Source organism: Scomber scombrus, chromosome 5 (genome assembly GCF_963691925.1).
Source record: "Scomber scombrus chromosome 5, fScoSco1.1, whole genome shotgun sequence".
Classification (NCBI taxonomy): Eukaryota; Metazoa; Chordata; class Actinopteri; order Scombriformes; family Scombridae; genus Scomber; species Scomber scombrus.
The window spans coordinates 18,781,833-18,795,120 of NC_084974.1; the positions used below are offsets into that span (position 1 = coordinate 18,781,833).

At 37.9% G+C, this 13,288-nt stretch overlaps 2 protein-coding genes across 2 annotated transcripts; one reads left to right on the forward strand and one right to left on the reverse strand.

Moving 5' to 3' along the window:
* The first annotated feature begins 2,480 nt into the window (after window positions 1-2,480).
* On the forward strand, window positions 2,481-8,483 carry rab34a (RAB34, member RAS oncogene family a). Its single transcript, XM_062419142.1, has 10 exons — window positions 2,481-2,592; window positions 2,671-2,762; window positions 2,851-2,916; window positions 3,534-3,635; window positions 3,728-3,792; window positions 3,929-3,980; window positions 4,067-4,148; window positions 8,045-8,135; window positions 8,225-8,332; window positions 8,416-8,483. The coding sequence occupies exons 1-10, from the start codon at window positions 2,518-2,520 to the stop codon at window positions 8,481-8,483; spliced, it is 801 nt and encodes a 266-aa protein (XP_062275126.1). The 5' UTR covers window positions 2,481-2,517.
* Window positions 8,484-9,280: 797 nt separating this feature from the next.
* zgc:174895 (uncharacterized protein LOC100126024 homolog) lies at window positions 9,281-12,226 on the reverse strand. The gene is made up of 5 exons (XM_062419419.1): window positions 12,067-12,226; window positions 11,790-11,883; window positions 10,755-10,901; window positions 9,771-9,866; window positions 9,281-9,691 (listed from the first exon to the last, which is right to left on the reverse strand). Exons 1-5 carry the CDS (start codon window positions 12,187-12,189, stop codon window positions 9,549-9,551), a joined length of 603 nt encoding a protein of 200 aa, XP_062275403.1. The 5' UTR covers window positions 12,190-12,226; the 3' UTR covers window positions 9,281-9,548.
* Between the last annotated feature and the right edge of the window lie 1,062 nt (window positions 12,227-13,288).

Genomic DNA, 13,288 nt, shown 5'->3' on the forward strand with positions numbered 1-13,288 from the left:
TTAGTCAATATATTGATTAGTCGATAAGTAGAAAGTTAATATGCAACTATTGTGAGATACAATCAATAATTTTAGTCATATTACCAAGCAAAAATAAATATTTGCTCATTCCAGCATCTCAATAATGAAGATTTGATGCTTTCCTGAACATCTTTTGGTCAGATGTAATTAATAGTTGGAAATTATAATACTTTTTAAAAGCTATTTTCCAACATTTTATATTCAAAACAGTTCATTCATTATTAATTGATTGAAAAATAGATTAAAAGTATGGCTATATACAGTAGATTCACACCCACTATAGATGCCTGGTAATTATTAATAATTGAGTAGCAGTAATAATAGTGTAACTGTATTTGTATATTATATTGTTAATACATTAGTTTATTGTCTATCATATAATAGGTATTGTAGAATGAACAGGCTTATGGCGCCCTCTGCTGTCAACATATTTAACTGAAGGACAGGAAACACGTTTATTCTTTTTTTTGGTCATTTTCAGGATTTTAGTGATATTTTTCCAGGCATCAACTCATTTTTAAAGCCTTAGTCATGTTTTTACACTTACTTTAAAAACAAAGCCAACATAAACACACAACGCCCATTAAGTAGAATATAAAAACATACATAAGAATTAAAAAAAAAAAAAAATCAATGAATGGTCCTTAACATTGATTTGATTTTTGCATATTCAGAAATATTTTTTGTTCTCCATATGTAAGTATGATGAGGGTTCATAGTTTCTTTCCTCAGTGTTTTCTTTCCTTCCTCATTTCCTCCAGCAGGGAGAGCAGAGAGACCAGAGAGGAGCAGCTTCAGCCTCCACTCTGACGCTTCTCCGCCTCAACTTCCGTGGCTCGACTTCAGCTCTGCTCAGCACAAACTCAACACTTTAAAGGTTAACAATGACTTTCCTTTAGTTTACATCTCACCAACAGGACATTGCCTTTGGGAAGAAAAAGGAGCCTAAAACCCCAGGAGAGAGCGAGAAGAAGTGAGAGGACCATCCTGCCTCGGTAAAAAGGTATCCTGTTACATCTCCACAGATTTCTGCTTCAACACGCTGTTTTCTTTCAAAAAAAAAAGTTGAATGTTGTCTTACATGTTTAACTCACTGTGGTCCTTCTCAGCATACAACTTTAGCGACTCAAGAAAATACTTAAAGTGCAGTTGCAGGGTGTTAAAATTGAGTTTGAACGCCGCTTGGCTTCAGTTTTCTGGTGGACAAACCCGAATCTAGTAAATGAGACTTCTTCTTTACTGGCAGCTTTGATGAACAATAGGATTAAAACAGATCTACAGTAAGTGGATCAACTGATTACATTTGTCTGGTCTGGCTCTGCATGAGGCTCTGTTGCTACACAATGGATGACAAAGTATTTTTCTATCATTGAATTGATTTTAGTTTTGTGTGGCTCGTTTTTTTTCTTGCTCTGTTTTTTTTCCAGGGAGCTGCATTCAGTGACAGACAGGAGAAAGGAGTGTATTATGGTTACCAAGGAAAATAAAACTCTAGCTGAACTTAAAGTTAAACCTCTGCCATATATGCTCCTGGTTTCATTCTTAAAAATATTCATTGGGTTACATCATTGAAACTCATTTTTCCATTAGCCTGTGTCACTTTAAAGTGTCCCAAACCAGGAGGGACAATCACTTCACAAGTCCTCACAAGTCTAAAGGGACTCTTGTTTTATTTAACAGTCCAAAAAGCTCAAATCATATTTAGTTTACTATCATAGAGAAGTAAGAACAACTGCAAATAATCTCATTTGAGCAGTAAGAACCCAGCAATTATCAACACTAAAATGTTGATTTACTATGAAAACAGTTGCAGATTAATTGTCTTCCAATACACAATTAATCAACTTATTGTTACAGGCATTTTAAATATAATTTAGTGATCTATCTGTTTATTTTGGTAATTCAACAATAATATACTGTACATATAAGATGTATTTGAATTCAGTAGAGTGGCAAAAAAAATGTCATTTTCATGATTGATTGGTCTCCCAATTATTAGTTTTATTTTAATTGGTCAACTGTTCAGTTTAAAAAATGCTGATAACATTATTTTAGCACACATGGTGAAACACATGAATGTTTTGTTTTGTCTGACCAATGGTCCCAAACCTCAAAATATTCAATTTACAGAGATAAAAAATAGCAAAAGTCCTCACATTTGAGAGGCTGGGGCCAGAGGATTTTGGCATTTCTGCTTAATTAAATGAAATTATTAGTCAGTTATCAAAATAGTTTAGTATCCAGTACTGCAGGATCTCAACCAGATCTTTGACTGTAACAAGAAACTCTGTTCATTTTATGTCTCTTGTATTGGATGCAGATTCATTGCAAGGTTCATCTTGTAAGCTGTATTCCCTGTAAAGAGGAAACATTACGAGGCTTAATGATTCAGTCTAAAAAAAACCTGCACCACACTCAATATAATGAAGTTAATATAGTTCTCTCTCTGCTTAGAGCACCACATGTCCCTCTGATAAACATTTACCTGGAGGCTTGATGTCAGTCCGAATTTCAGCCATGAGTGTTCTTCCTCCTGTTCGAAGGGACCGAATCATCGCACAGCTCCCTCAGGTAAAACACTGACTATGAAAACCCTGCAGTCTGTAAAAAACTGCACCACCTCACACAGTCTTCCTTCCTCTCTTGTAGTATTTCAGGAAAGAGGCAGCTCTCCACACTAAGGAGGATTTCAACAATAAAGTGAAGACCGCCTGTCAGGAGCAGCGGACCGGCACAGTGGGGTGAGCTGAGGACAAATGAGAATGACTGTATGTGTATGTTTTGTAGCGTTAATTTACTTGTTGATTCTTCTTTTATTCTTCTCAGCAGATTTAAAATCTCTAAGGTCATTGTGGTGGGTGACCTGGCTGTGGGGAAAACCTGTCTCATTAATAGGTAAACTCAAAGACTGTTAATTAATATATGAAACTGGATAACTTACACTTCTGGGAAATGGATAACTTAAAATAGAAGACACTCAGAGAATACAGACTTCCTTTAAAGCAGCATGATAACCTTTTAATGTTTACACTTTTGCATCAGATAGTGATAAGCAGTAAAAGGTTACATGTGCCAGGTTTCTTTCATTCAGATAAGCTAATAAACTGAAATTTTTCAAAAGTTCCTTTGAAATTTTACAATGATAAGAATTCCCTTAAAGAGCCTGTCCAAATTACAAATATACACTTTGTTGGTGTTTAGCCATGCAGAAAGATTTTCATATGAGACATCACTCTGACATTTATGCCTCCATTTCAGTACACTGTTATTATTGATAATAATAATTATAACTTTATTTATATAGTACCTTTCATGCAAGGAAAACAAGATCAAAAACAAAGTTAGTTTAAAAATGTTTAATTTGGGTGAACTGACACACAATTTCACATTTCACACCGATGGCCTTATGTTTTGCTAAAATGTTGAGATTTTTTGAGATATCCTAATAACAAACAAATGGTATTAGGTTTATTAGTGGCTGCTGTGGTATAAATTGTCCTTTTTGTTTTCAGATTTTGCAAGGATGCTTTTGACAAGAACTACAAAGCAACAATCGGTGTGGACTTTGAGATGGAGCGGTTTGAGGTGCTGGGCGTTCCTTTCAGCCTGCAGTTGTGAGTCTCATACTTTCTTTATTGTAACATCAGAGTCAGTAAATTGAACTTGATGCACTGTTACTCAGTAGTCAGTCTCACGTGTGTTACAGGTGGGACACTGCAGGTCAAGAGAGGTTCAAGTGCATCGCTTCTACATACTACAGAGGAGCACAGGGTAAGGTGTTTTAGATGTAATGTACACCATCATCTCTCCTTCCATACACACATTGTTTAACAAAGTGCCACAGAAGGGAAAACACCTTTAAAACAAGTTATTAATTCACTGATGTAAAGTTTTCTTTTTCTTCTAGTGGTGATTATCGTCTTTGATGTAAATGATGTTGCCTCTTTGGGACATACGAGGTAAGCTTATTTATCATGAGAGTATTATTTGCACTCCTTTTTTTGTGCCAGTTTAAAGATTTAAAGTTTTCTTTGTCCCCTTGCAGGCAGTGGTTGGAAGACGCCTTAAAAGAGAATGACCCCACCGCTGTTCAGCTGTTCCTCGTGGGCACAAAGAAAGACCTGAGTGTACGTCTTTAAGTGTTTGAGGTGGACATGCCTGTGCCTTTACTGCAGCCAAAGTCAAATGTGACTTGTTTGGTTTGATGCCCGCAGAACAAAGAGTTTGTGTCAAACCTCAGGAATGTAGTTTCTCCTCACTCATTAAACCCCAAAGCCTTTGTGGTGCGGGGGTGAAGACCTCACAAACTGTAATGTAGCAGCGGTAGAGAGCAAGAAGCTGACTTTTTCATTGTCGTTGCTTGAGTTACTTTTGTAGTTCAAGAAGGTCGTTTTTTCTAACGATTCTCTTTTACTACATTGCCATTTTTTTTAGAGATCATAATAAGTACTCTAAGATCTAGTGGTATGTTTTTGTCTTACTGTGGCTCTTGTAAACAGGACAACAAATTGTTTACCAAGATAATTTGAAGATAAGTGGCATGTTAATATTTAAGAGAATATTATGATATGAAACAGACTGACAGTTTTCACTACAGAGTTTCATACTATTGGAGTATTTCCAAAATGCTGCTGTAGTTAAGTAGTTAGTAAAATATTCCAGTATGATTCTTTTTTTTTTGATAACTTTCTTTATTGGAAGCAATTCCACAGGTAGCAACACATCAGTACAACGTGACATAGAGGACTTCCATTCCAACATTTTTCCCCATTTTTTACCCCTCCCACAATCCCGACCCACTCAAAGGTGAACAGTTCTATGAGTCCAATAATATGTAAACAGTACAGAGTACATACAACAAATACATGAATAAGGAAAATGATAAGGCAGGCAAGTAAATGAAATTAAAATGTTAAAAACAAGAAGAAAAGACAAAACAAAAAACCCCAACAAAAATAGAATAAAATAAATGAAATTAAAATAAATAAATAGGGGGGGCTCAGTCGTCACAATCAGGCAGAGATGTCAAAGATTCAATATGATTTAAGAGAGGTTTCCAAGTCTTTTCAAAATGACCTAAGGAACCATTGAGGGAAAATCTAAGCTTTTCAAGTTTAATGGACAGTAGCACTTCTTTCACCCACCTACTATGAGATGGAGGTTGAGCGTGTTTCCAATTAAGAAGTATGAGTCGTCTAGCCAACAGGGTGGCAAAGGGAAGAACAGTACGGAAAACTTTAGAGGCAAGAGGCTGCAGGGGGGAACCAAATAGGCCCAAGAGAGGATCAGGAGATATAGTAGTGTTATAAGCTGTGCTAAGAGTATTAAAGATTTCAGACCAAAAAGTGGCAAGCTTGGGACAGAACCAAAACATATGGGAATGGTCAGCTGGAGATTGTTTGCACCTATTGCATGAATCAGTTACATTGGGATAAATCCGAGATAGCCTCAAATTGGTGTAATGAGCTCTGTGCACAACTTTACACTGTAGGAGGCCGTGTCTTGCACAGATTGAAGAGGAGTGAACCAACCGTAAAACTTGTTGCCAATAATCATCGGGCAAAGTGGTCCCAAGCTCTTGCTCCCATGACTCTTTGGGACCGGAAGCCGGGGTGTCAATAGCAGAATTAATGAGACCGTAAATATTAGAAATTAGTCGCTTTTGTTTAGGATCAAGAGCCAGTAATGAGTCAACCAAAGTTTCAGGGGGACGACTAGGAAATTTGGGGTTCTGGTTCCGAATAAAATGCCTTGCCTGGAAAAAACGAAAAAGGTGGGATTTAGGCAGGTCAAATTTTGTTGAGAGCTCAGAAAAGGACATAAAGGTCCCTTGGTTGTAAAGGTCCCTAAATTTAGTTATCCCTTTGTCAAACCAAGTCCTAAAAGCCAAGTCGGTGCAGGAGGGCAGAAATAGGTGATTGTTTACAATGGGGGAGAGGTCTGAGGCTCTATGGAGGCCTAGGCTTTTCCTAAATTGAATCCAGATTCTAAAGGAGTTACTTACTACTGGGTTTGAGGTAAAATTGGAGGCAGTCAAGGGGAGTTGGGAGCAAGCCAGGGAATGAAGGGAAAGTTTAGAGGATGCTAGTTCCATATCTACCCAAGCAGGGCGCTCTTCATCTGCTGTGTTGTTAATCCAGTATAAAAGTTTATTAACATTACAGGACCAGTAATAGTGTAAGAAATTGGGCAACGCTAAGCCACCTAGAGCCTTTGGGAGCTGCAGGACTGATCTTCTAATGCGAGGGTTTTTATTGCCCCAGAGGAAGGAGCTTATTAATTGATCAAGCAAACTAAAAAAGGACTTTTTAATAAGGACAGGGATATGTGAAAATAGGTATAAAAATTTGGGTAAAACAACCATTTTAACTAAACTAGCACGACCTATTAAGGATAGAGGGAGACCAGACCATCTGTCAAAGTCTTGTTTACACCTCTCAAGGAGAGGAGCAAAATTTTTGGAGAAAAGATGATTGATTGAATTAGTAACATGCACCCCCAAGTATTTAAATCCATCAGTAGCATATTTGAAAGGGAAAAAATCGGGGGGTATATTTCTGGCCAGAAGATTGATGGGGAGAAGTTCACTCTTGTGGAGGTTAAGCTTATAACCTGAATACAACCCAAATCTGTCTAAGATATTTAGAACCACAGGGAGAGAGGCAGCTGGATTAGACATGTACAAAAGGAGGTCATCGGCATACAAAGATAATTTATGGACTGTACCAGCTCTGGTGATGCCCTCAAACCCACCCTCCTGACGTAGCCAGATGGCTAGAGGTTCAATAGCCATGGCAAATAGGAGGGGGGAAAGAGGGCAGCCCTGTCTGGTTCCACGATAGAGTGGAAATGGGGCGGACTGGAGTCCATTTGTGTGGACGGAGGCGATTGGGTTGGCATAAAGCAATTTGATCCAAGAAATAAATTCTGGGGGGAAGCCAAATTTCTGCAAAACAAAAAAAAGGAAGCTCCACTCCACCCTGTCGAAAGCCTTTTCTGCATCCAGTGAGACAATCACTTCCGGGATAGTCGAACTGGGAGCACTAATGATATTTAAGAGCCTCCTTGTGTTATGAAATGAGTGCCTTCCAAGCATGAAACCTGTTTGGTCAGTAGATATTATATTTGATAGGACTTGTTGTAGGCGTTGGGCTAGGATTTTTGACAGGATCTTTAGGTCAACATTTAAGAGAGAAATGGGCCTGTAACTACCGCACAAAAGAGGATCTTTATCGCACTTAAGCAACAGAGAAATAGAGGCCTCCGACAGGGTGGAAGGTAGGCGACCCCCAGCAAAGGATTCATTATACATTCTCTGGAGGGCTGGAGCAATGGTAGCAGAAAATAGTTTAAAAAACTCAACAGTGAACCCGTCAGGGCCTGGGGTTTTACCATTCTGGAGTGACATAATCGCCTCCTGTACTTCCCTGGCCGAAATTGGATTTCCCAACTCCCTACACAAATCCTCATTTATTTTAGGAAAAACAATCCTATCCAGAGGGTTGTCTCCATCCCAAACATCTGAAGGGCATTGTGAAGAGTAAAGGTTAGAATAGAAAGAACAAAATATCTTATTAATCTTGATAGGATCTGAGGTAACTTCACCTGTCGTGGATTTGATCTTGGGGATCAGTCTGGACAGTGCGGCTGCGCGTTCCAGTATGATTCTTTTCATCATTGGTTTATCTATTGGTTATTTTTTTATAGTCTATAAAATGTCACAAAAGTTGTGAAAAATGTCTTTTTGCAAATTATGAAAGTCCAAGGCTTTTAAATTAATATGAGGCCCCGAAAAGTAGCAAATCTTCACATTTTAGATGCTGGAACCAGAGAATATTTCCTTTTTTTGTTTGTTAATTAAACAACTAACAATTTATTTTCTGTTTTAAAGATTAATCAACTAAATGTTTCAGCTCTAAAATAAAGTCAAACATTATGTTGCATCAAGAGGCTTACATTTCTTCAGTTGGGGTTTGATTTGGGACAACGTTGTCATTTTGGTCTCCTCTGTCTCTTCTTACAGTCTCCTGCTCAGTACGCTCAGATCGAACAAGATGCCCTCAAAATAGCGAAGGAGATCAGTGCAGAGTATTGGGCAGTGTCTTCACTGACAGGTAACTGTTCGGATTTAAACACATACAAACAGATCAATGCCACTAACCCCACTGTTAACTTATGGATCTGTATCTCTGTGGTGCTGCAGGAGAAAACGTGAGAGAGTTTTTCTTCCGAGTTGCATCGTTGGCATTTGAGACCAATGTTCTTGCCGAGTTGGAGAAAAGTGGAACGAGGCAAATTGGAGACGTAGTCCGTGAGTATCCAACCAATTTCTCGGTAATCATGAAAACCATCACATGTGGTGTCAGAGTTTGATGCCCAGCTGCTGTGTTTCAGGAATTAACAGCAACTCAAGCAACGTACACACTACATCAAAGAAGAAGCAGCCGAACTGCTGTCAGTAAGGACAAGAGCCAGAGTTTAAAAAGTCAACGGTACGGACTGAAAATAAGAATTTTTTTCTCTGTGGATAATGACTGTGGCTGCCCTCCAGCACATGGGAGGGATTCTGTGGTTGAAGCAGGAGGAGGAGGAGGAGGAAGAGGGGGGGACAAACTTCCTGATTGAATTCAGTTTTTCCAGCCCTAGAAACATTTTTCCTCCCTGGGATGTGGATTCTTGCGGTGTTGCTCAGTATAACTTCACTGGAGTTACAGAGTGACACAGCAATTACACAAAAATTACCTTTCTGGTACTGACTGCCGCCCTGCATGCCAAAGAATGACTGTGGATGATTTCAACATGATATATGTAGGGAATGTGTGGATGCTTATTTTACTTAGTGCTTGAATTAAATATTCAGTTTAGCTGCTTCAGTTTGTTTTACAATCAAGATTTTAAACCCTAGTTGACATTAATGGGACTGTTTTTATTGGTACATGGCCTCTTTTACATGATCTTTTTGGCTTGTGACATCTTAAAAACATTCACATTAGCTGTGAATGAATAAAAAAGTAAAGAATAGAAGAAAGTATGAAAATCTTAACATAATTTTATGTAGCAGAAATATGTTTTTTCTGCTTTCCAATCTTGTTAATCATCTTGTGACTACTTGTAGGGGTCCCGACCCCCAGGTTGAGAACCATTGTTGTAATGTAAATGCAGCCTTGGACATTTTAATCTACAGTGTATGCTTCAAAGGTACTTTATGCTTTTAGTTTCCAATCATATCAGTAACTGACTCTGGATCATTCTTAAACAGTGTGCATTCATATTTTATTATTTCTTCTTGTTTTTACATGTAATACAAAATGTCATCCATCTGTTATGGAAATAAAGTTTACATTTAAAGGAAGGTTTAAGAGCAGTTCAATTAAAATCACACCAATGCGTATTTTATTTAAAAAAAGAAACTTATTAAACAGATATCATTGTTAATGTTAAATACAATATGTTTATACAGGTAAACGTATGTCTTCATCATCTCAGTCTTACAAAATATCAACTTTTAAGAAGCAATGTTCCCTCGTTCAGATGTTGAAGCTTTTGAAGGAATCGAGATGCTTCCTATCGATTTGGCTCTGGAGCTCTTCGGGGATGCAGTGAGAGAATTTGTATTTTTCCTTAATCCACTTCCCCCCTTCAGTGTTTTCAATGGCCACAGCTGCTACACCTGCAGGAGACCATGTTTACTTTAAAATGTGGAGTTTCACAGATTTATGACATTTCAATTCACCAAAAGTTTGACTCACCTACAACAGTGCCGCCAAACCTCTCCACCAGCTGGATGGCGGCCTTCATTGTGCCTCCAGTCTCTATCCATTGGTCCACTAACAGCACCCTCACACCTGCAGTATGGGGAGTCATGTGATTACTTATATCTACTGGATGTTAAATCATTTATATTAAAAGTGTTCATATGGAAAACAAAGTCAAGTATTTTAAGAAAATGGTACACTTCAAATATTACATAACTCTGTCATGAATAAAAAAACACACCATTCATCTCTGAAGGTATCTAAGATTGATTTGAGTTTTTGTTTAGATATTCAATCAACGATTACTATGGTTACGTTCAAACATTTCAATGTGATTATTCTGTAGGCAACTTATTCTCTCTGCTTAAAATGAACTAAGCAGACCTGAACATCCTACATACTTTTTTATTCTTCCCCTAATTGTTCCAAACAATTTTTGGAAGAAATAAGACAGATGACAAAAGTCATTAGTGAACTGATTGTTGCTGTAATTTGCTTCAAACAACACCAGGGAGTGCTGTGTCACCAGGAATGAATATGAATTTAAGGCGGTTTAAATCAGAGGTCTTGAAAGGGGGAGGTGGGCCTTCCCAAGGGGCCTCTAAACAGTTTCAGGGGAGGCATTAAATTGTGTGTATTATTTTAATTTTTCTGTACACATGGTGCATATTTGCATTGCAGGTTTTCCTAAGCTCACCAAGCTAAATATTGTTTCAGTATGAGCTGCAGATTAGAGCTTTGGTGCCAGAAGATGATCTTCTTCTGGCTTTCCCTCCAAGACAGAGTCTCAGAGAATAACGTAACCTAACCTTACATTGTGCATGGAAAATATTCAACATAAAGACTGGATATTTACAAAACAAATTCAGATAACACCAGTCTAAACGTTGGCAGGACAGCTTTCCCTCAGCTGGGTAAACAATAATTTTCTCATGAGAAATATTTAACATGATTAAAGGGTAAAAAGTAAATATTAACCTGGTTTTAGCACATCCAGTCTTACTTCCATAGTCTTTTCTCTGCCTGTGTAGTCTGTGTAGCTTTGGTTTTGGGTTGCGACACACAGGTGTCCTGCTTTGCGGATAGCCAGAAAACCTTTTCCAAGGGTGGTGGCAACAGACGCACCTGAAAAAAAGATTGAGAACATTCATTTATGCAGATAGAATGATAACAAAGAAATAGCAAATTTCCAGTTTAAACTGGACAAGAATATTTAGACACATTGTGCCACGAGGCAGTGTCTGTTTAAAGCAGTGAGACACAAATATCTAAATTTAGTATCTGTGGCAGTGGGTTAGGTTTCCTGACATATTAGTAGGGTAACTGGCTGGTAATATAAAATTAGCGTGACACACCATGTGTCCAACAAAGATGACTCTTTAGCTACTAATCAGTTTCCCTCTAAATCCTTAGAATATGTAAATAACCCATTACTGTATGCCATCTCACTTATTTTATTATTATTGGATTTTTTTCACTGTGTTGTTGAGAAAGGCAGATCATGCAATTATGCAAAGATACATGTAAACATTTAAGCAACATAAGGAAGGGTGCAATGTGTATCGGCCCTGAAGAGGAGCCGATACACACACCTCCCAAATCTCAACAGCCTGAGTGCCAAGCAACCTGATATATTGATCCAGAGACAAAATAAATCATACATTGAATCAAAGTTTTATAACGTACAAGTGTAAAAGAAGCAGCCAATGTCTCAGAACGACACCTGTTTCTATTTCAGCCTTCAGCCTTATGTCAAGTCTATTTATTACATTGTGAAGATTGTGAGAAATCACATTTTTTAACCAGCCAACACAATTAAATCTGTCATGTAAGCATGTGGATCACATTGACCGACATCATTATTGTATACGAAACTGGTAAAGTTCAGGGAATTAAAGAAAAGGTAAACAGTATTCAGATAGAAGCAAAACATGGAAGCAGAAATTGGTCAAATTTACTGAGAAACAATGAGGGTTAAACTTATTTGGTTTGTTTGTTTGTTTGTTTTTTTACCTAAAATGAATCCCATTGCATCTATTCCAGCAACGAGGTCAATAGTGTCATTGTGGAATGGACTGAGCAGGTCTTTGACACAGTCTGCAAGAGCCTGAATGAAGAGCAAAGACAGTGAATGTGCAAATTACAAAGTGTGCATGTGAATGAACACACAGCGTGTATACTTTTGCACTTATAAATGAGTGACATACTGTGTTTAGTCAAACACCAGAAACGGTATCAACACTTAAACAGCCTGTGATGCACAGTAGCAGTGTCGTTCTACAAACTGTACCTGGGAGTTACAGTAGAGTCTTGACGGGTCCAGCCAGGCAAATGTCGGTCCCTTAGTGTTGGGTGCCATTAAAGAAAGATACCATCCTTTATGCCTGTCTGCAGGAACGGCCAATGCGTCCATTTGAAATACGCCTCTTCTCTGAGTGGTTCGAGGGAGAAACTGGGGTGAATGAACTGGACTGTGAATGAGCAAGTGTCCCATATCAGGTTCCAGTGGGGTGAATGGTGGGTGGGAAGGGGCGGTTAATAACACTGCACTTTGTCACTCATTCACCCTGAAGTTGCTGCAGGCTTTTAATTCAAAATCTAGTCAAATAATCATTTGATGATGGTAACTCATCTGACTGCTGACCATTTTCTAAGGCATGCAACAGTGTTTAAATTCATAAATAAATAAATGCATAAAAAAAGAACTGACAAAAGTTATGGAAGGTATCAATACACATATGTGTCCTTTATTATTAAATGATATTCTGGCATTTTATGTCATATTGCAGCTTTGAGTGCAGACTGAATGGGGAAAAAATAAAAAGTTACTTGAAGGTATATGTTTCTGTGCATTTGGGGATTTCAACAACCCAAGTGGTGTTTAATCTTCAATTACAGACAAATTAGACATGATGTTTTTCTTTTCAGGTTTATTCTGATATCCTTTAAAGTCTGTATCTTCAAGTGTGTCTGTTTCTAAGCCAAATAATTAATTAGATTAAAATAAAAGGAAGGGGTTAGTTATTTCTCCACCAGAATCACATTCCTGGTAGTGTGGAGAATTCTTCTTTGCACAGTTACTGTGGCAGATATCCACAGCTCATTTAGTTTCTCAACTGACTCTGTTTTCCTGTTGAGTTGCAGTGGGAGGATCATTGTAAAAAGAAGGAATTTGGCACTAAAAAGACATTGAAAGATTTGACTTTATCTGACTAATGTGGACAGTGGAAGATTTAAATTAGTTTTAGATAAACTTTTAAATACACTTTAGTATGGCAGAAGGACTGAGGACTTTGTGATTACAGCAGAAACATGTGTCCGTGTTCATTTGGGCACCAGACTGTTGTTTTAGTACAGACTTGAGCAATTGTGAACCTGCCCTTTAAATGACAGCCACCAATGTTGCATACTCTGTATAGGTATATTTAGGTAGAGTGTCACATTTAGACACAGCTTTCATTTATAACATGACCTGGTTCTGGCATTGAACAAGCAGATGTCAGGAGTCATCA

What these genes read in the sequence shown, in the direction of transcription:
- rab34a (XM_062419142.1), top strand. Translation starts at nt 2,518, where the DNA reads ATGTCAGTCCGAATTTCAGCCATGAGTGTTCTTCCTCCTGTTCGAAGG. An exon ending in GCCTCTTTGGGACATACGAG is followed by an intron (nt 3,981 to 4,066) that starts GTAAGCTTATTT and finishes GTCCCCTTGCAG; the next exon opens with GCAGTGGTTGGAAGACGCCT. An exon ending in GCAAATTGGAGACGTAGTCC is followed by an intron (nt 8,333 to 8,415) that starts GTGAGTATCCAA and finishes GCTGTGTTTCAG; the next exon opens with GAATTAACAGCAACTCAAGC.
- zgc:174895 (XM_062419419.1), bottom strand. Translation starts at nt 12,189, where the DNA reads ATGGACGCATTGGCCGTTCCTGCAGACAGGCATAAAGGATGGTATCTT. An exon ending in TGCAATGGGATTCATTTTAG is followed by an intron (nt 10,902 to 11,789) that starts GTAAAAAAACAA and finishes TCTTTTTTTCAG; the next exon opens with GTGCGTCTGTTGCCACCACC. An exon ending in GTTTGGCGGCACTGTTGTAG is followed by an intron (nt 9,692 to 9,770) that starts GTGAGTCAAACT and finishes GGTCTCCTGCAG; the next exon opens with GTGTAGCAGCTGTGGCCATT.